Source organism: Meriones unguiculatus, chromosome 7 (assembly GCF_030254825.1).
Source record: "Meriones unguiculatus strain TT.TT164.6M chromosome 7, Bangor_MerUng_6.1, whole genome shotgun sequence".
Taxonomy (NCBI): Eukaryota; Metazoa; Chordata; class Mammalia; order Rodentia; family Muridae; genus Meriones; species Meriones unguiculatus.
The window spans coordinates 17,813,142-17,832,755 of NC_083355.1; the positions used below are offsets into that span (position 1 = coordinate 17,813,142).

Consider the following 19,614-nt stretch of genomic DNA (forward strand, 5'->3'; position numbering starts at 1 on the left):
GATGCCATCCATCTAGACCTTGGAACTCTCCTGTACCTGTCTAACCCAGGCACACCTGCTTCTTCTCTGAGTTTGTTTAGGCTTAGTCGACCTATTTTCTTGTGACTAAGGTGGTTCCTAGAGCCCGCTGTACTGTCATAGATGTATCTTCCATTAGAATTTCCCCAAGGCAGACATGCCTCCCGATCCCAAAGGATAATTAAGTAATAAATTCCTAGTTAGACATTAGGTCAAAGAGACTGTTACAGAATAAAAGTGACAGTTTCTCAGTGACAAATAGTTTTCCAAAAATCTGTAACTTGCAGCTTCCCTCTTCCTTCAAATACAGCAGCAGCCAGGACCAATTTCTGGGTTTTCTGCTTAAAGCAATAGAAGAGGCTTGACTGTTCATCCTTGCCTCTTTATAGCACACGGATGTTAATGTGTGGGGGTGACCTGGGTAGCCTGCCCTAAGGTGCATGTGAAGAAAAAAGGCAGAGCTTCCTTTGGATGCCCCCCCCCCATTTCAGCGAGTTGCTGAAGGACCGCCTCCTCTTCCTTTCCAGGTTGCAAACATGTTAAAGGCATCCTGTTGTACGGACCCCCTGGCTGTGGTAAGACTCTCTTGGCTCGACAGATTGGCAAGATGCTGAATGCGAGAGAGCCGAAGGTGGTCAATGGGCCAGAGATCCTTAACAAATACGTGGGTGAATCGGAGGCTAACATCCGTAAGCTGTTTGCTGATGCCGAAGAGGAGCAAAGGCGGGTATGCAAGCAAACGGCCAAGTTACTAAAGACTTAGTGGGGCTTACCTGACAGGTGACACCCGGAGACCGGGGCCAACCTGTTACTGTGATCTGTGCTTTGAAACAGGTAAAATTTAGTTGGTATCAATAGTTACATACAGAATTGCCCGAGAGCAGCGGTTCCCTGCCTCCCTAATGCTGCCACCCTTTAATACAGTTCTTCACGCTCTGGTGACCCACCAACCATAAAATTATTTTCATTGCTTCTTCATAAACAGATTTGCTACTGTTACAAATGGTAACGGAAATACCTGTGTTTTCCGATGATTGTGGACAACCCTTATGAAAGGGTCATTTGACTTCCATGGATTGTGACCCACAGGTTGAGAACCTTTGTTCTAGAAGTTATGCCATTACATACAGGTTGAAAAACAGATCTTGGTGAGCCAGGCGGTGATGGTGCCCACCTTTAATCCCAGCACTTGGGAAACAGAGGCAGATGGATCTTTGTGAGTTTGAGGCCAGCCTGATCTACAGAGTGAGTTTCAGGACAGGCAGGGCTTCACAAAGAAAGCTTGTCTCAAAAAAACCCAAACCAAAACCAACCAACCAAACAAACAAAACAGATCTTGGATATATTTTCAAGTGATACTTTGGACAACATTGCTTTCAAATGCTTAAATTCCTGTGGAAAAGGAGAGAAGTTAAGTCCATGAATAGACTTTAGCAATTCTGTGTAAAGTCCTACATGAATGAATACTTAGTCACACTGAGTCATCTCAGTTGTGGAATAGCATCTTTCAAATTATAGCATTACCACTTATTCCCACCTATAATGAAATGGAAGAATGCAGAAGTTATTTGGAGTTCAAATGGCCTTATTTAAACTGACTATACGCTTAAAAACTGAAATGCTGGGAGCCTGGAGAGATGGCTCAGCAATTAAGAGCACTGGCTGCTCTTCCAGAGGACCTGGGTTTGGTTCCCAGGTCCATTCATTCATTTGTGAGCTTCCATAGGGCAGCTCACAACTGTCTGTAACTCTAGTTTCAGGGACTCTGATGTTCTCTTCTGCCCTCCATAGGCATCAGGCACACCCATGTAGATATACTTACATACATGCAAGCAAAACATTCATACACATAAAATAAAAATAATAAATCTTTTTTTTTAAACTTAAAAGCTATATTTGGGCCTTAGAGAAAAAAAGTTATGTAAACCAGTCCTGAGTTTCATGTGTTATCTGGACTGGGTCACAAATTGCCCAGATACTTAGTTGTATACCTTGGGTTTATCTGTTCAGCTGTTTCTGGGTAAAATTACCTTTTAATTGGTAAGCTAAGAATGTGAGCAATCTCATCCAGTCAAAGGCTAGTAAATGTCTTCTAAACAGAAACAAAGGAACCAGAAGCTACAGGATGACATTTTAAGAGCCCGAGAGAAAATAGATATATATATTTTAAATTTTAATATGAGCTATTGGGCTAGGGGTATAGTTCAGTGGTGGAGCACTGTGCAAGGCCCTAGCTTCAGTCCCCAGCACTGCAAAAATGAGGGAATGAATCTCTCATTCACATTGACATTCGGATGATGTTCTGTGTCCTACTGTGGAGGTCAGGATGTTTTCTCTCTGTTGATTTTTCTTTGCTGCATATGGCCTAGAATGGTGCTATGATGTCAACGGAAATCTTGCATCATTCTTCATGTAACATCAACGTTCTTCCACTTTTATTACCATTATCATCTTCTTGAACACAAGGGAAAATAATGCTAATGCTGTCGTTTCAAAGATGGTGAACCAGCATACTACATCCTAGAGTTAAGAAAAGGGCCCGAGGACTGATGTGGTTATTGAAAGATAAAATGAGCGTCAGTGTGTTTTAAGAATACTTTTTTGTTGTTGTTGTTGTTCTTTGGAAACTTAGAAAATACTTAAAAGACTTAAAATACTTAAAAGACTGAGGCAGCAGTCTTTATACATAGTTAGTTTCAACTGCTTTAAAAAAAAATACCTAAAAAAAAATACCTAAAATTGAGTCTCATGGATCCTGATAGTCATATATTAAACAAAGATGAGTTGAAACGAAGTCTAGAGAAAAAGCTCATAAAATCTCACTTTTGAGAGTTTTCATGTAGTTGCATGGGTAACTTTGGTACCATTTTTAAACTCACAGTTTAATTATGGCACTACTAAATGATAGAACTGCACTGGCAAAGAATTTCTAGATAGATATTAGTCATACCCAACTTTGTCTGTTACATCCAGACATGGCTCGGTAGACCCAGCTAATGACCCCATGGAGGGCAAATGTCTGTTACATAATAAAGAAAAGGCTCCCCTCTGTGACTCTGGACAGTCCAGGGCGGCAGAGATGAGTACTTGCATATAGGTCAACTAGATAAATTTAGAACAGCCACTTTCGAAGACTGTTGCCAGGGGCTCAGTAGCATGAGCCCTGTCTCTGTGGGAGACTGCAAATGGTAAAAGCAGAGCCAGGAGCCAGCAGGTTGAAGAGGGTTGATTGCACCATGGCAATCCTTCAGGACACTGTTAATTGATGACAGGGCTAATTCACCTGTGAACCTGCCTCCTAACTTACTGTAACACGAGCGCTCCTTAAACAGATACCCTGTGAAACTTAACGCTATTGAACTGACGAGGGGGGGGGCGGGACTTGATTAGGGGCAGTTTACAAGATTAGTAAGACTCGGAAAAGGTCCGGATTATACTGACCGGTGCTTAGGACAGATTGCTCCGTGGTCATTTTGTAAACATTGTCTTGTAGTCTGGCACCCTTCTTGACTAGGTGGTGTCGTGTTAGACGTGGGTGGAAGTTGTGATGCCACACAGCTTAGGGCACGTGGACAGTGACATGCAGACAGTGTAGCTCCTTTCTATTTCTTGCCCATTAGGCAGACGACCTTGAACATAAATGTCTTTTTATATTTCACATAGGATCTCCCTATGTAGCCCTGACTGGCTGGGAACTCACTGTGTAGACCAGACTGGTCTCAAACTTAGGTGCTGCCTCTGCCTCCCATTTTCCAGGCTAGGAATATCTTTTTAAAAATGTAAGATTCTGGCCGAGTGAAGGTAGCACACACCTTTAATCTTAGCACTCAGGAGGCAAAGGCAGAGGCAGGTGAATTTCTGAGTTTAAGGCTAGCCTGGTCTACATAAAGAGTCCCAGCACTGCCAAAGCTACACAGAAAAAAACCCTGTCTCAAAACACACACACACACACACACACATACACACACACACACAACAAAGAACAACAAAAAAAACAAAAACTCCAAACAAACAAACAAAAAAGGAAAATCCTGAAGTTTCCCAATCACAAAGAAGACTGAAGACTGTCCTGGTTTTACACTGAGTTAATTATACTTCCATGAAGAAGTTCTCTTTGGCAAAATGAAGCTTGAAGATCCAGTTTTTCTGTGGGTGAGACAGTGAACAGTGTTTTTGCATGAGATTTTTTTTTTTAAGAAGCAAAGTATCATTTGCCATTAGACAAGTGTATAATGTATATTCCGTATATACAGTGATACTGAGAAATGAAATTTCTTAAACTTCAATTTAGTTTTTAAAATATTTATGAAAGAATATTTTTAAGTGATTGTTTAGAGGAAAAAAAACTTAAATTCCCAAAGCTTTGGTGGACACTTGAGTATAGAATTGCACTAAAGAACAGACAGCTCTTTTCACATGAATAATAGGAGTGTCCTAAGGCACTTAATCTGTTTTATATGAGTATACAGTAATTTTGACTTTTCTTTTCTGGCATATAGTTTTATGAATTTTAATTTGTTATGGATTTATGGAACTACCACTAAAGTCAGGGTGTAACCTGACTTTATTTCCTAAGCTGATTTACTCACGGATCTAATCTAATTCTGATCAAGGCTTGGATTTGTTTTCTCTTCTTCCTTGGTGTGTGAGTGTGTGCTCACGTGCAAGTGTGTGATGCGCATGTACATTGCAGAATCCACATTGCAGAGGTCACAGTTGGTGATTTCCTCTATCATTCTCCTCTTTATTTTCTAAGACTTTCTGACTGAACCTACAGCTGCCATTTGGGTAGACTTGCTAATAAGCACGTAGGATCTACCTGTCTCTGCCCACCTAGCTCTGGGGTTGTAGGTGCACACCACTGGCCAGCTTTTAAATGGGTGCTAGGGATCAAATATTTACAGTTATATTCACAAAATATAATTAAAAGTATTAATTAATTAAAAGCATTTTTATAAATCAATAAAAGAAACACAAGAGGCATATCAAATAATAAGAGAAAAATCAGCAATGATAAAAAATATAATATATAACTCTGGTTGTGAGCCTAGGCTCTAACAGTTGAGCCATCTCTTCAGCTCAAAAATATAGACTTTATAAGATGTGCCAGCATCTTCAGTAATTAGGAAAATGTGATTTAAGCAGGGCAGGGGACGCACACCTTTAATCCCAGCACTCAAGGAGGCAGAGGCAGGTCAGTGGATCTGTGTGAGTTCAAGGCCAGCCTGGTCTACAAAGCTAGGTCCAGGACAGCCAAGGCTGCACAGAGGGTTGGTTGCACTGTGTAAATAATAAGAAGAAGAAGAAAAAAGAAAGAAAAGAAAGAAAAAGAAAAATGTGATTTAGAAGCAGAAAAATCAGTTCCATTAAAGCCAAACAAACACACACAGAAAGGTACTACTATTGGTTTGTCACATTGATCATTATTTTTTAATGTTTTTTGTATTCCTTATTTGTGAGAACATACCAAAATAGGCACAGTGGAATTGTGGAATGTGGGATGCATGACACAGAATAGTCATGCACTGTGGAATTCTAAAGTCATTTAATTTTTTCCCCCTGAGGAAGCTGAGGATAACCCTAAGTTTATCCTCAGTGCTACAAAAAAGCAACAACAAAATTTTCTAGAAAAGCATTTAACACTCTATTTTAAGGCCTTTAAAATGTTTAGTATACTTTTAACCTAACAGTTGTGTTTAGGAAGTAATTATGTACTTTGTCAAGGATTTAAGTATGAAAACGTTCATTGCAACAACATCTATAATTAGAAATAATTAAATATCTAACAGAAAGGAGTTAATGTAGGGTATCTATGAAACCAGTCATGATGAGATACTAGAGAGCTACTACTAATGACGTTGTTGTTCTGGCAGAGGACTTAAGATGCTAACTGGACTGGAAAAACTAGCAGCCTGAGAGTCCTACATAGTCTTACATTTTGGTTAGATGACATTGATGCTTATGTCCCCCTTATGTTTTCACGTATTTTTCCTGATTTCCCCTAATCATGTATCTTGCAGTTAGAGTGAGAGATTTTGGGAGTACCCAGTCCTGAAAGGGATGCTTTTATCAAACCCCTCCCTATAGGGGGGAGAGGCAGGAAGTTTGGACGAGCCGGAAATGGTGGATGATTTCAAGGGAACAGTCTCCCAGACATCCTTGGAGTGGTGCACAAATGAATTCAGAGGCCGTGGCAGCGCGCGCAGCACCTGCTCCTACTCCAGTGAAAGCCAAAAGCAATTGCAACTGGGAGAAAAAGGAATCAGTTCTTGTTATTGTTCTGTTTTGACTTGTTTTTTTGTTTTGTTTTTGAGAGAGAGCATGGTTGGGTAGGGAGGTGGGGAGGATCTAGGTGGAATTTGGGGAGAGAACACGAGCTTTGCTTTGCTTTGGTTTTTTGTTTGGTTTTGGTTTTGGTTTTTTCAGACAGGATTTCTCTGTGTAGCCCTGGCTATCCTGTTCTCTGCGCCACCATACCCAGCTTTAACTTAATGTTTTTATCGATTATTTGCAAATTTCACGTAATGAACCCCAATCACATTTACTTCCCAGTCCTCCCAGGTCTACATCTCACGATTGTGACCTCCTCCCAAACAAAAGAAGATGGATGGATGGATGGATGGATGGGCAGGCAGATAGATAGACAGACAGACAGACAGACAGATAGATAGGTAGATAGATAACATGTCAATTTGTGTTGCTCATATACACACTGAAGCATGGTCAAACTCCCAATGGTCAGACTCTTAAAATAACTGAGCCCTCCCTCTCCACACACACCAGAACATCAACTGTGAAAAGCTGAAGAGCTACACTTCAGCATCCTTATTACAATTTTTGTTTTGTTTTGTTTTTTCAAGACCAGGCTGGCCTCAAACTCACAGAGATCCTCCTGCCCCTGTCTCCCAAGTGCTGGGATTAAAGGCATGTGCCGCCACCACCTGGTCCAGAATCAATACTTATACCGTGTGGGTCCTAGGGATTGAACTCAGGTTCTTAGGCTTGGTGGCAAGTGCCTTTAGTTGCTGAGCCCTTTCAATGACCCTTTAAACCTCTTTGAAAAATTGTATTTTTATAGGCCTTTAATCCACCTTTAATCCAGCACTTAGGAGAAAAAGACAGGTGAATGTCTGTTTCAGGCCAGCCAGGAATACATAGAAAGATCTGTCTCAAATAAAACACACACACTGTATTTTTAACCCGAGGTTAATGAATTCTAACCATAATTAATCTTTAGGTTCACTATGCTTATCAATCATTTAATTTATATAATTTATTTTCATATTAGGTTATGTTCCATTCTCTTGTTTTGTTATTTATTGTTCTTGTTAGTGTTAAACACAGAAAGTAAAAAGAATCATGATTGACATCAGCTGAGAGGATTTTGATCCTCCCCCAAATAAACAATTGTTGCATGTTTGAAGTAGTGGGTGTGTCACTTATCCTGATCTGATCACTATCAACGCCGTAATAACCATGTGGTTACCATGTATCAGTTATAGTCTTAAGACATTTTCTAGCATGTTCCTTCCTCTGCTCCCTCACGAGAGACTTAATTACTAAATATAAATTACTAGAAAGCCCATGTTAATTTAAACTAATGAATTGTTAGCTATTTTGCAATTCCAACATCCTTGAGAGGGCAGCATCTGTGATTTAATTTATACTCATCTTTATTTACTAGTCAAAATGCAGCAAAATCAACCTGTAGGACGCTTTGTTTTACGTTTCTTGATGAGTTTGTTTAAGGACGCATTCCGAGTGTGGCCTTTAACAGAACTTCCTTCCTTCACAGCTTGGTGCTAACAGTGGCTTGCACATCATCATCTTTGATGAAATCGATGCCATCTGCAAGCAGAGAGGGAGCATGGCTGGTAGCACTGGAGTCCATGACACGGTTGTCAACCAGCTGCTGTCCAAGATCGATGGCGTCGAGCAGCTGAATAACATCCTCGTGATCGGTAAGCCTGCGATAAGGGGCATGCGTTCATGGGGCACGCGCTTGAGCTTCTGGCTCGCCTGCAGCTGGGCTTTGGGGCCAGCACTGTGTTTTAAGCGCTGTACGCTCTGAGCTGCTGCTGAGGGTGCTTTTTGGAAGGGAAAACCATTACTGCTTCTTACAGACATCGAAACCACTGCATACAAAAGAGGAGAGACCGGGGTGCTGGAAAGGCCGTGCTCCTCTCTCCTGAACCTTACGTTTGCTTTTTAAATAGAGATTTCATTGCTGAGTCTTGCCGTTCTTTTTTTTTTTTTTTTTTTTTTTTTAGTTTAGTGTTATTGATTTGTGTGTAACTTTTATAAAATGACCTTAGAGAATTTTTTTGTTGTTGTTTTATTTTGTTTTGTTTTCCAAGACAGGATTTCTCTGTATAGCTTTGACTGTCCTGGTCTCGCTTTGTAGACCAGGCTGGCTTGGAACTCAGAGATCCGCTTGCCTCTGCCTCCCCAAGTGCTGGGATCACACGAGAGTGTGCTACCACATCCAACTCCAAGAAGTTACTTTTTTTTTTTTTTTACATAGACTAAAAGTACAGTTTACCTTGCCTTTGAACCCTGATCATTTGCTCACTATTCTTAATATCTGCGTTCAGGAATGACCAACAGACCAGATTTGATTGATGAGGCTCTCCTCCGACCTGGAAGACTGGAAGTTAAAATGGAGATAGGTAAGTAAAGTAGGTCACTGGTGTGAGGGTTCACACATGCGCACGTGTGTGGTGTATGCGCACACATGATTTCACATGTGGTTTCAGAATTTATTAATGAGAGCAACCTCATATTAAATAATGCTCACTGTCCAGCAGCCACATCTAGACTTCCCAGAAGAAAAGCGTTAGGACTGTGATGGAAAATGTCTGTTTTTGTTTTATCAGGCTTGCCAGACGAGAAGGGTCGGCTGCAGATCCTTCACATCCACACAGCAAGGATGAGAGGGCATCAGCTACTGTCTGCGGATGTGGACATCAAGGAGCTGGCAGTGGAGACTAAGAATTTCAGTGGCGCTGAGCTGGAGGGCCTGGTGCGAGCAGCGCAGTCCACAGCCATGAACAGGCACATAAAGGTCAGGAAAGTCAGTGAACACACATGAGCATGTGGCCTGTGAGCCCTGCGCCACCGTGTTTGCCACACGTGCCAAGGAGAGGAATGCTGACTTTCTGTAGCAGAGACTGGTGGAATGAGCACCGTTGTCCACTGAAGGACAGACGGCAGTTGTTATTAGAAACAGTTTCTCTGTGCAGCCCTGGCTGTCCTGGAACTCACTCTGTAGACCAGGCTGGCCTCAAACTCAGAGATCCTCCTACACCACCACCACCCAGCATACCAGTGATAAATTTAAGAAATAAAATTTAAATTTGGCTAGAACTTTAAAACATTCGCAGTACTAAGCTACTCAGTATGATATTCTGTCTTCAGGGTACACATGTAAGTTTTCTTTCTTTTTCCTGTTCAAGACATTTGGGCCAAAGCCAAGATTGAGTGAGGTCAAGAAGACGAGTCTTCTGGCAGACAGGGGTTTTAGGTTTTCCAAAACAAGCGGAAGTCTAGTCATGACCTACCTGGTGTTTGTGTTGTGGTACTTGAGCCCGTGTTCTTGGTCAGCTAAAATGCATGTGACATTTGGTTGTTTTTACGTTGAGAGGAATTTCTGCTTCAGGCAGGGAAGATGCGTACCCCAAATGTCTTCCCTGGTCTGTTGAAAGGGACAACTTGAGGGCGCAGGCATACACACCTTCCAGCTGGAGAAACCTTCCGAGCTTCAGCACAATTACTTCTTTTCCGGAGACCTTTTGACTGATTAAAGTCATCCCCCCCTTAATTTCAGAGGAATGACAAGAGCCTGGAAAGGTCAGGTTTAGAAGGTTACGAAGCGTAAGGGTGACCACTTAATATTTGCTAGTGTTGAAATACGAGCTTATGAGTTTGTGTCTAGGCTGGAAGGTGTCACTGTTTCTGCATTGATTAGCTCACAAATAAAATTGAGAAAATAGCTTAAATTAAACTCAACCAAATGGAGAAAAAGGTTTTTTTTTAATCTGTAGAGGTTCAGAATTGTTGACTTTTTAAAATAGAATTGTATTGATATTGATAAAACAGTCGCTGTTAGCTCAGGAAAACTCCAACATTTAGCTAGGAAGAACTCAACATTTATTTTAATGAACAAGAGGAAGTAATTTAGCTGTAGAACATTATTTACAAGTAAGTAACTTTAAAAATTCTGGGAGTGCCTAGAAACAGTTTATTCTCCTCCTCCTACTCCATTTTAATTTTCTTACAGCCTTCTGTTGTTGACACAGGCTCTTCTGGGTAGCCCTGGCTGTCTTCACTGTGTAGTGCAGGCTGGCCTAGAATGCTCTCCTCCTGCCCCAGATTCCCAGGGCTGGGGCTGCACATGTAAGCTACAATGTTTGACTTAAGTTTTTTAAATTATGATTGACAGATAACAATTAGTCATGTTTGTGGGCTAGATTTTAATACATATATGCAGTGTGTAATGAGCGGCCTAGGGTAACTGGCATATTCATGCTCTCAACAGTTACTCTTTGGTTTGGGGACATTCAGAATCTCTGGACTAGCAGTTTGGAAATGAGCACCCGCTGTTGCCAGCCTTGGTAAACACCTTTACTGTCCACTCATACTCAAAGTGTCCGGTAACCGCCTGTCTTTGTGTTTGCAGGCAAGGTCACAGGAGGCCAGGCTGGCCCCAAACTCTAGAGCCTCCTGCCTCAGGCTCTTTAGTTGCTAGGTTGCAGGGGTGCTGCCCTTAGGAAAAACTGCGGCATCACTTCTGGGGCCCTGTTAGTGCACAAGAGAGGGTTTTTAGAAAAGCAAGCCCTCCAGCTTCCTGCCTGGAGATGGGAATTCTTCCTACACAGGGCCTTTCAGAGCCTGCACCATGCTGTTTAGGCTCTCGGCATCCCAAACTGCGATCAGTAAACCTCTTTTATTTATAAAGCCATTGTGTCTCAGGTATTAAGGATTCATGGAAGCCAGATACATAGGGAAAATGAGAAATCTCAAACAGACCTTCCCTTCTCCTCTTTAGAGCTATTCAGTATTTGGGATATACCTTTGTTGTTTGCTTTCTCCACATTTGTATTCATACACACACACGTTTTTAAGAAAGGGGCATAAGTATAATTGTCCTGAGATTTGTACTTTTCATTTGGCGGCATAATTTGGACAGCATTTTATTTTATACTGATATATAGTAATCTAGAATACTACCACTGAAAACACAAGTTAGAAAATAGAAGATAGATAGACTGGGCATGGTATTGAATTTCTGTAGAAGATTAAGATAGAAAGGTCGACTGGGGGGGGTAGGGCCAACGCAGTACACACCTTTATTCCCAGCACTTGGGGGATGGAGCCAAGCAGATCTCTGAGTTCTAGGCCCCAGGACAGCCAAGGCTATGCAGAGAAACCATGTCTCGAAAAACAAACAAACAAAATAAAAAACAAACAAATAAAAAATGAAGCACACTTAGGGTCAGGAATTTGAGGCCAGCCTGCACAAGCCTTGAGGCCAGAGAATGCACACCATTTTATTTCATGGTTTTTTGTTTGTTTGTTTGTTTGTTTGTTTGTTTTTAGTTTTTATATATGAATAAATATGATGCATGAATGGGCTAATAATTTGTTAACATGAAATTATTTCTGGTTGTGGCTATTTTAAAATGCTGTTGCAACAGTCCTGCCTGTGCCTCCTTATATAGTCAGAGGGCCATTTTCTAGAATACATGTTTCTATGCTTGTGACTACTGGTTTCATTGTCTCCCGGTTTCCAGTACTGCCGGTGAGAGCTCTCGAGACCGTTCTGCTCCATGTTCGCAGGCTTGTTTGTGTTTCTCAGAAAGACTCTGGGACTTTTCCCCTCTGACGTTCAGTGGGTCTGCACCGTGTGTCTAGACAGACTGGATTTCTTTCTATTGATCCCGATCTCAGAGCGGCAGACGCACCTTTCTTCAGCTGTGGAAAGTCCCCCCCCCGTCCCTTTATCATTTCCTCTGTACTAATGAGTCTCGGCTTCTGAGACTTTAGGTTAGTGGCAGATTTTCCATGCTTTTTCATCTTTCTTGCTGCTCTCATTTGTTGGGATTTGGGACAGAAAAGGAAATAAATATATGTGTTCTGTTTGCCAATCTTGATCCAGTTTCCTGACATAGTTTCTTTTACCCCTCAAGGCTGAATTTTTTCTTTTTAAATGTCTATCTTTTCTTTTTTTTTTTTTTTTTTTGTCTCAGCAATCTGTTTCTAAAGGGGCATGACTCATATTTTATAATATATCAATGTAAGGGTGATATGTGCCTCGCATAGTTTAGTTTTATAGTCACTGTTTTTTAAGATGCTTTTTTTTAAAAAAAAAAGCTATGATATCGATTTAAAAATGATGAAACTCTCTTTGTGCTTTGGGAGTGAGCCCAGTCACATTAAAAAAAAAAAAAATGTGTTGCTATCTTAATCACTCATCAGGTCCAGGCAGCTCCAAGTGCTGACTGAGGCCTCGATGCTCCTCCAGATGTGCGAGTGTCAGCCCCAGGTGCGGTGAGCAGAGTGTCTGGAGCTGGCACGTAGGTTCCTAGTCTCCTAGGGTAACTAAAGGTTCTTAAACTCAGCTCGGTGCCCGGGTCATCTGTGGCACTTTCTAACACTAGAGATGCCTGGGCTCCAACTGTTAACATCCTGCAGGGTTGGGCTGGCGTCTGCATGTTGGAGAAAGACTGCAGCGACTGCATCCGGATGTGCAGCCAAGGCTGGACACTGTTGTCCCCTGAGTATCTCTTTGTTGCGCTTTAATTGTACATTTTAGTGATATTAAATACACTCAATATACAGCCATCACTTCCACCCATAGTCAGAAAGCTTTTCATCCTGTAAGTCTGAAACTTTGTAGCCATTAAAAAAGTACCCCTCCATTCCTCCATTCCTACTCCTCCCAAGGGTAACCACTGCTCTCCTTTCTGTAGGACCTTGAGGACTCTGAAGATGTCACTCAAGTATAGTCATACGGTGTTCGAGTTTTTGTGACTGGCTTGCCTCCATCAACAGTGTCCTCAAGGTCATCCATGTTGTATGATACCCAGATTTCCTCCTTTCTAAGGCTGAACGATGCTCTGCTGGGTGGCCACACCATGCCTGTGTGTCTGTTCTCCAGTTGGTAGACATCTCAGTTGTTTCCTTGTTTTCACCGCCTTGTTCCATGCTCTTGTGAACATGGCTGTGAAATGCCCAAGACCCAGTTTCTGCTCTCTGGGTGTCTGGGTGTTTATCAAAGGAGATGTCATTAGATCAAAAGGCAGTCCCAGTTTCTTCTTCTTTTTCTTCTTCTTTCTCCTCCTCCTCTTCCTCTTTTTCTTCTTTTTTTGTCTGAGACAGGATTTCTCTATATGCCCTTGGCTGTCCTGGAACTCACTCTGTAGACCATGCTGGTCTTGAACTCTGTCTCTGCCTCAGTCTTCCCAGGCTGGGATTAAAGACATGAGTCACCATGACTGGCCTCAGTCCTCGTTGTGTTGTGTTTTGTTTTGTTTTCTTTGTGAAAGCTTTTGAATTATACATTCTTATCAATGGCCCAAGGGTTCCAGTTTGTCCAAATCCTTGCTGTCACTGATTTTCTGATTATTTTTTTGGGGGGGAGTGGCTTTTTTGTAGTTGTAGCTACCCTTTGAATGTGAGGTGAAATTTCATTGTTTTTTTGGGGGGGTTGTAACAGGGTGTTGATATGTACCCTGCATTGGCCTTGAACTTGCCACCTTCTTGCCTTCGTCTCCTGATTGCTGCCATGTTGCTTTTTGTAATTCTTAGAATTAGTGTTGGGGTTGGGAATTTAGCTCAGTGGTAGAGCGCTTGCCTAGCAAGTACAAGGCCCTGGGTTCGGTCCTCAGCTCTGGAAAAAAAAAAAAAAGAATTAGTGATGTCAGCCATCTTTCCATGTGCTGTTGAGCATTCACAACATGTCTGGAAAAGCTTTAGAGGATGTCAAACATTCTGATGTTTGTCTGAGGTTGGACACCATTGTCTCCAGTCCTTGGAGAAATGTCTATTCCAAGTTTCTAGTTTTTGTTGTTGGGCTTTAGAAGTTTTATATCTTCTAACTATTAATCCCTTTAAGATGTATGATTTGAAGATAGCTGAGACTTTTACATGTGAAAATATTCTTTTTACTCTTCTCTTCGCAGGCTGGGAATACTGCTGAGTGTTTGTAAATTCTTGTGTTCTGTCTTATCTCTTCCCAGGCCAGTACGAAGGTGGAGGTAGACATGGAGAAAGCAGAGAGCTTGCAGGTGACAAGAGGGGACTTCCTTGCTTCTTTGGAGAACGACATCAAACCAGTGAGTGTGCCTGTTGAGTGGGGTGCGATCCCCACTCAACTCAAAGAGGGAGAGCACTGTTCTGCCACTTGATGTAGGATCTGTCATCACAGTTTCATAAGATGAGAAAAGCTTACAGTACACACCTCATTGGAACGCTGGTTGCCGGGTCTTTGGCCAATATTTACGTAAATGCTTCCTGTGATAGAGCGCTCACTATCTTATAGAGCAGCCCGTTCAGTCCTGAGACTTTCTATTTCTTAGTTCTTCGTATTGAACTTGAGGTAGTTTTATAGGTCTCTACGTAACCTCAAGCTACAGAAGCCTAAATCCAACCCTTCCTTTCCATGTCAACTATGATGTTGAAAATGAACCTTTGGGAGCTGAGAAATGGCTCGGTAGTTAGGTGTGTACTGCTCTCCAAGAGGATCAGAGTTCAATACCCAGCACCTGTCAAGAGGTTCACCACTGCCTGTAATCCAGTCCCAGGGGATCCAAAGCCTTCTTCTGGCTCCAAGGCCACTGCATGCATGTGGCACGCACGCAAGTACACACACACACACACACACACACAACACACACACTCATGCACTTGCACATACAACATGCACCTGAAAAATAAAATGAATTTTAAAAAGAAAAGCAAATGCACACCCATGCCTTGTCCTCTCTTACTCCGCGTCTCCCCAAGTCCCCAGAGCATCCCAGTTTGTGCTCCACACCTCAGGATCCTCCGACTGCTGGAGTGTCCTACACTCTTAACTGCCCGGCATGCCTTTGGGGAAAGTGATAGAACTTTTAAAAATGTACTGAAATCAGTCATGATTAGACCTGGAAAAAGTGGTACAAGGTCATCAACTCATCTTATAAAATACCTACTCACATTTGAGTCACTATTTTTTGGAATTCAGTGTTGATCTAATAAAAATTGTTGAAATGCCTAGTTCTAAGAGACATATATATATGTATGTTTGAGTGTTGTGTAGCTAGGTTTTTTTTTTCTTTTTGTCCTTTTGAAACTTTTTTCTTTATCGTAGAAAATGACGGGTTACATTGTGATATCTTCACACATGTATATTATTTGGAGCTTTTAATTGTTGTTCTTAAATGAATCTCAGGTACACAGAATTATATACATTATTATTTATTTATTTATTTTTATCTTGTTTTTGGTTTTTTGAGACAGAGTTTCTCTGTGTAGCTCTGGTTGTCCTGGAACTTACTCTGTAGACCGGGCTGACCTCAAACTTAGCGATCCACTGGCCTCTGACTCCACAGTGCAGTGGGATTTGCATGGGCTACCTGAGTTCTCGGGGCTACATCTCAGCCCCGAGCTTGGTTCTTCTCCAAAGTCTCCATGGAGTTATATCTGACTTTATTGCCAGTTTTTATCCAGCTCATTGGGCAGTGAGACAGCTTTTTGTTTCTTGGTCAGAAGTCACTTCACTCAAAATGTCTTTGAAGAGAACATGACAAGGAATGGGTTATGTGACCCAGACAACACAGGGACAGAGAGACCAAGAGATCAGATATTTTAGTTTCAAGACTGATGAGCAAAAGTCTTTAAACTGTCCTTTACCTCAATAGGCATTTGGCACAAACCAAGAGGATTATGCAAGCTACATCATGAATGGAATCATCAAGTGGGGCGACCCTGTGACCCATGTTCTGGATGATGGAGAGCTGCTGGTCCAGCAGACTAAGAACAGTGACCGTACACCACTGGTTAGCGTCCTTCTGGAAGGTGAGAAGAGTGAGGTGATGGCCTTAAAGGTCCAGAACATACCAAAAAGGCAGTACTTATTTTTAAAAGCTATTTAGTACATTTCAGAGAGGTAATGGTTTTCAGTTGTAAACTTCATTCATGATCTGCAAATAATACCTTAGCCTGTGTGCCGGAATTGGGACAGATTAAAATTGGGGGTAGCATGTCACTGACAAAAGACATCAGCTAGTTTTCTTACAGGAGCGTCTTTCTCTAGTACTTAATAGCTTGATACTGCATAGCTCGGTGCAGGAACTATTGCTGTGCATGTGCAGCGACATCCAAGCACCAGGCTAGTCACAGAAAAGACTTGTAATGAAATCCTGCTGGACAGTGGTAGTGCACACCTTTAATCCTGGCATTGGGAGGCAGAGGCAGGTAGATCTCTGAGTTGGAAGCCAGCCTGGTCTACAGAATGAGTTCCAGGACAGCCAGAGCTACATAGAGAAACCCTGTCTTGAAAAACAAACAAACAAATAAAATCCCTAACTGTAGCATGCACATGTAAAGGGTGTGTATGGGTGCCAGTCGATTTACCCAGGAATGGTTAGAGAAAACTAGAGGTGATGTTTAATTCAGGCCTCAAAGGATCAGGTCAGATTTTATCAACCAGCTAGCTTCATATTAGTATGACAGCAGAGAAGTTCAGGGAGACCAGATGATGGGGGTGGGAGGGTTGGGGGCGGTGGGGAGCTCCCCTAAGGCCTAGAGGTGAGGGCTTCTGAGAAAAGCATGTTAAGCCAAGAGCCAAAGGATGGGTAGAAGCTGGCAAAAGAATTGAGAAAGATATTCTATGAAAAGAGACCAGCATGTGAGCAGTGTCTTCACAGGAAAGACCTTGAAACAGAAAGATTATTGAAAGTAGGATTGTGAAGATGGTGGGAGGGGCCAGTGTGATGGCTTGGAGGGAGAAGGTGCTTGCCATGCGAGTTTGGTGTCACCAGAACCCACAGAAAGAAGAGAGCTGTTTCTCCACAGGTGTATCATAGCATGCAAATACAAATGTGTACACAATAGTAATAAATAATAATAAAATCAAGCTGGATAGGAACCAGCTCTTGAAAAGCCTCATCAGCTTAAATATTTGTACTCTGTAGGGCTAGAGATGTATGTAGCTTGGTTAGTGTGTGCCAGCTTGGCATGTGTGATGCCTTGAGCTCCAGAACCAGAGGGGAAAAGAGAAGAGATTCAGACTATGCCTTCGGGGCACTGGGAAGCCACTCAAAAGCGTTCTAATAGTCAAGTCACACCAGCACATTTGTAGTCTGAAAAACGCCGTTATGGCTGCTTTATGGTAGAAAATGGATAGGAGGCTCAGAAAGACACAGAAAGCTACCCAGTAGACACAGACGAATTGGCCTAGTGAGGTTCTGACTGTGGATGGAAACGCTGGGGTGACAGTGGTGCCACAGAGAAGTGGACTTATCTGAGAAACGTGAAAGAGGTAGTAAAGGCTTTTAAAGTCCTTTCTATCTGCCAGTTAGCCTGTTAGCACTTCACGTGTACTGGTTCATCTGATCTTCACCTCAGGCCTGTGAGTACAGATGCTGTTTATTTTGGGGGTTTTGTTGTTGTTATTATTAGTAGTAGTTTTTCTAGATGGCTGTCCTGGAATATTATCTGTAGACCAGGCTGGCCTCGATCCACCTGCCTCTGCCCCCCAAATGCTGGATTAAAGGGGTGTGCTGCCATAACTAGCCACGGGTATTGCTTTTCTCACTGTGTCATTTACAGGGAAGCAGAAGCTGAGACATAACTAGTCAGGCTAAATCCTGGCAGGGGCGGGAGAGATGGCTCAGTAGTTAAGAGCACTTTCTGCTTTTGTAGACCACTTAAATTCAGTTCCCAGGCCTGTTTGAGCCAGCTCACATCAGCCTGTAACTAACTCCAGCTCCAGGGTATCTGACACCCTCTTTTTCTGACACACTGCATGCACATACAGGCACACACACGTGCACTCACGCACACACATGCGTACACACAGAGAAACATATAACATCCACATATTTTTTTTTTAAACAAAATCTTTTAGAAATAAAAAGATAAGTAAGTATGGGCAAAGGTGTCAGACACGACTCCCAGCCTGGTAAATGGGGCTGTTTATCAGAGAACACTGGCAGAGAAACAGATTTTCAGAAGAAAGATCCTGAACTCACTCTTGAGCAGTTAAATTCCAGGTTCCTGTAGGATAATGAGCTTAGAAATGTCGACTGGCTTGTTTGATTTGCAGGTCTGAAGCTCTCAGAAGCAGCCTGGCTGCCCTAGATCCGGATCTGCCCTGGCAGTCACAGGAGTGGATGCAGTCCTTTAAAGAAAGGGTGTGGGTGAAATACAGACAAGGCCTGGAACTTTCATCTGAGACTTGCTAACAGTTCAGGACTAAATAGAGCAGGCAAAAATGACAAGGACGACTAAGCAAGAGTAACCGTGGGGAAGAGGACGGGGGAGAGCGTGCGGCCAGGCAGCCAGGAAAGGCGCTTCGGGACAGAGGAGCTGCATCAAATGCCCCAGAAAAATACCTGTGTGGAGTCCAGTGACCAGTGTGGGTGGAGAGTGCTACAGTTGGGTGAGGGTGGGTGAGTGCAGCCAGGGAGATGTTTAGGAAAGTTCTGCCTCAAAGAGAAAATAAAGGGTAATGTTGAGGAGCACGAAGAGGGTTTGGACTTATTTATCGAGCTTTCAGACCAGCAAAATGTATTTAAATGCCATCGGCAAGAGACAGAGGAACTGTCGCTAGTGTCCCATTCCAGAGAGAACAGCAAGGAAGGATTGCTTGGTTCTGACTGGGAGGAGGGGCATGTCTTCCAGGGCACAGGAGCCTGGTGTCTACTGCAGGTGACTTTAGGGATTTGATTGCCTTCTAGCTTGCTTCTAATAAAGCGGTTTGCCCCAGCACTCAATATCATCTGCTAAAAAAGCCTGTATATTTTGTTATCAAAAAAGAAAAAAAAAGAAAAAGAAAAAGAAGAGAAAGAGACTGAAGGAACTAATGATGCGCATACTGATAAGCATTTGGATACATTTTCTTTCCTTTCAGAAGCAAAATCCTTGTGCTCATGCTTAGTCAGAAGGTTGGGAGATGAAGGGTATGTGAGAAGGCGGGAAGGCATGCATTCCACTGCACTTTTGAGAAATGCTAATCAGTTCATTAAGCTTAGTTGCTAATAAATAAAAGGAAACATGTCTGCTGTGAAACTGTCAGGAAATGTTAATGAGCAACTAGTTGAGACCTCAGTACCTTGTGGATAAAAGTTTAAACTTGTTTGAGTCCCGGCTCTCAGGTTGGCTTTTTTCCTCCGCCTGTCTTCTTATGCAGGCCCTCCTCACAGCGGGAAGACTGCCCTCGCTGCAAAGATTGCAGAGGAATCCAACTTCCCCTTCATCAAGATCTGCTCCCCTGATAAAATGATCGGCTTCTCTGAGACAGCCAAGTGTCAGGCCATGAAGAAGGTATCAAGATTTTGATTTTCATTTTAATTTCTAGTCTCAGATGAGTGTGTGCAGATGTACCCGCAC

The 19,614-nt window shown here is 42.4% G+C and overlaps 1 protein-coding gene across 2 annotated transcripts in view; it reads left to right on the forward strand.

The window, feature by feature from the left end:
- Nsf (N-ethylmaleimide sensitive factor, vesicle fusing ATPase) overlaps window positions 1-19,614 on the forward strand; it is a 130,030-nt gene that overhangs the window by 76,382 nt on the left and 34,034 nt on the right. For both annotated transcript variants that reach the window (XM_021631893.2, XM_060386589.1), the window contains exons 9-15: window positions 546-745; window positions 7,814-7,979; window positions 8,613-8,687; window positions 8,895-9,082; window positions 14,259-14,354; window positions 15,921-16,077; window positions 19,415-19,548. In XM_021631893.2, the coding sequence (XP_021487568.1) occupies window positions 546-745; window positions 7,814-7,979; window positions 8,613-8,687; window positions 8,895-9,082; window positions 14,259-14,354; window positions 15,921-16,077; window positions 19,415-19,548 (1,016 nt within the window). The remainder of the gene's footprint in view (window positions 1-545; window positions 746-7,813; window positions 7,980-8,612; window positions 8,688-8,894; window positions 9,083-14,258; window positions 14,355-15,920; window positions 16,078-19,414; window positions 19,549-19,614) is intronic.